Source organism: Buceros rhinoceros, unplaced genomic scaffold (assembly GCF_000710305.1).
Source record: "Buceros rhinoceros silvestris isolate BGI_N320 unplaced genomic scaffold, ASM71030v1 scaffold39915, whole genome shotgun sequence".
Lineage (NCBI taxonomy): Eukaryota > Metazoa > Chordata > Aves > Bucerotiformes > Bucerotidae > Buceros > Buceros rhinoceros.
Genome location: NW_010411888.1, coordinates 28,537 through 30,882, shown reverse-complemented (window position 1 = coordinate 30,882; position 2,346 = coordinate 28,537). Strand labels below are relative to the sequence as shown.

General features: G+C 41.3%; 1 protein-coding gene across 3 annotated transcripts in view; it reads right to left on the bottom strand.

Annotated features, from left to right (window-relative positions):
• The window catches only part of RAB2A (RAB2A, member RAS oncogene family), a 26,109-nt gene that overhangs the window by 2,973 nt on the left and 20,790 nt on the right, over positions 1–2,346 (bottom strand). For 2 of the 3 annotated variants that reach the window (XM_010136160.1, XM_010136158.1), the window contains exon 6: positions 784–852. In XM_010136160.1, coding sequence (XP_010134462.1) covers positions 784–852 — 69 coding nt within the window. Of the gene's footprint in view, positions 1–161; positions 853–2,346 lie in introns of those variants that run through there. The other variant, XM_010136159.1, reaches the window with a different exon arrangement.

The following is a 2,346-nucleotide window of genomic DNA, read 5'->3' as shown; positions in this document are numbered from 1 at the left end:
AAAAAAAAAAACACTCGGGCATCAGAAAGGACTGACCACGCTGTCAAATGTCAGCTTTACGTGGTGTAACTTTTTATGTGAATGTTGGCAGAGAGCTTATACGATCCCAACATTTCTATATGATCCTAATTTCTCTATTTACTGCCGCTGGATTTGAACTGGCTTTTTCTACAACCAGGAACCTCTCTCCTAACTGCTCAAGATTTTCAACAGCACAATCGTTTGAAAATTCAAGAGAGATGTTATAGGTCTTTCCAGGCTCTTGGACTAGAAAAGTGCTCCCTGCTCCAGCTCCCCACCCCCAGCCCAAACAAGCAACCAGGCAGGCCCCGGTAATCTGTAATTTCAGTAATGTGCACAGGCAAAAGGGCTAATCTTTGATTCCCTACAGAATCCAGCCACCTAAACCAGGAACATTTCAAAAGTCCTTTATGTAACTCTCAAAGCAATCCCTCCCCTACACTGGACAGCTCATGGAGTGCATCTGGCATATCAACATGGTCCCCCATTTACATAGTGGAAAATTATCTTTGAAAACAGATGACACCATATGGAGAAGTGGATGAAAGTGGATTTTCTTCTCTTTTGGGGATTTATATTATTTTGTGATGCTTCATGGATGGATAGGGTCACTTATTTTAATCCATTTTTATCATGACGGCAGACAATTCTACATCCAAAAGGAACGGACAAATATCTTACTGCCCAGCCTTCTAGGGAAGGTGAATTTTGTACATTTAAAACCCCACACGGACAGAAAGCCTTCAGAGAACTAAAAGTTACCTCGTTATTGATGTCAAAAACTCCTTCCTGGATTTTCTCGTATATCTCCTTTGCAGTGTTAATGAATGCCTAAAACAGAGAGGGGGAAAAAACAAAACACAGACACAATGAATGCGATATCCATTGGTGCAAGACGCACTGACTGGGATCCAGTCTCACGTGCGGTTGTTTCAGCGACTTTCCTCGCTGACCTCGGCAGAACAGGTACGACAGCAGCACCCTCTGACCTATCCTGAAGCAGCGATGGATCACACGCTGTTTACAACAACAGCGGCGTTTTCCTAACATCTGTATTCCACAATCTGCTGTCCAGTAATTACAGGGGAAAAAGTGATTTTTAAGATATATAAATGACTTTTAAATTATTTATTTCTGACCCTTATGGATAGATTGTGTGGCAGATGGTTTCCCCTACCCTTAATATCTCTGTAATAGGCCACTCTAGATTAGAGTGCTTAGCAACATAAAACCACAGGGTACTTACAATGATGATGTAAGGATGCTGTCTGCTGGATGAAACCTTATGCTATCATTTAATATTCACCTAATTTTAAGAACGTATTCTCTTTAATTAATCTTCCAGACGATAGGCAACAGACAAGGGTGGAAAGGAGAAGCCCCAGGTTTTAGGGTGATTTCGGAAAATCTATTGTGGTAATGCAGAGAAAAGGCTTTGACATTCAGCTCTGAGAAAGGGAAGGATGTAAATGTGTTTGGTTAAAGTTTACAATCAATGATTCCATTCTTCATCTCGTTTAACTTTATAGGTCAAGTAACGTCTAAAATAACGTATAATTTAAGAGGTGATTAACAGCAGCTTATAGTGACAATCAATATCAAACACAGAGTCCTTTTTGCTTTACAGTCCCCACACCACGCAATCGTGCACGATGCGCTGTCTTCTGCACGAGCCCGTTCCAGCAAACACAGATCTAATTCAAATTTAAAAAAGTAAACAGGGTTCATGGAGAGGAACAAATCATACCTTTCCTCATTTCTACACTGGAAGCATTTGACTGCTGAACTTGCCACCAGAGCTTTGTTTCCTAATTAACAGGACTGATATGTTTTCACCTTTAAAGGCCTTACAGCTCCCCAGAGTAATCAATCTACTGCAGCTCAATTACTGCACCAAGCACACACCGCAGCCAGCGAAGGAGACTTGAACGACTGCGGCAGGAGCGGGGAGATATGAATATGCATAAACTCTAAGTGGGTGATCGAATCATCACAGAGGGTCATGAGAATTTGCAGCAAAATAATGAGAAGAATTAATCATTGCAGATTCACAAGGCACTTAGGAAGTGAGTTCGTTTTTCAAACACGCGTTGGAGTTGAGGAGAAAAATTGGCTTTTGGCCAGCCACGAATTGATTCCAATTCCTCAGAAATTGAAGTTTTCAATGTAAGAGGAAAAAATGCCCAACTTCTCTTGGTTTCTGCTAACACTCTAATTATTCTAAGGGCCTCATACATGGAACTACTGTAAGGTGTAAGCCAAAAACTTTGGAAATTCTCCCAGCTGGAGGCTGTGAGGGTATTTCCTTGCTGCTATTTCAGCAGG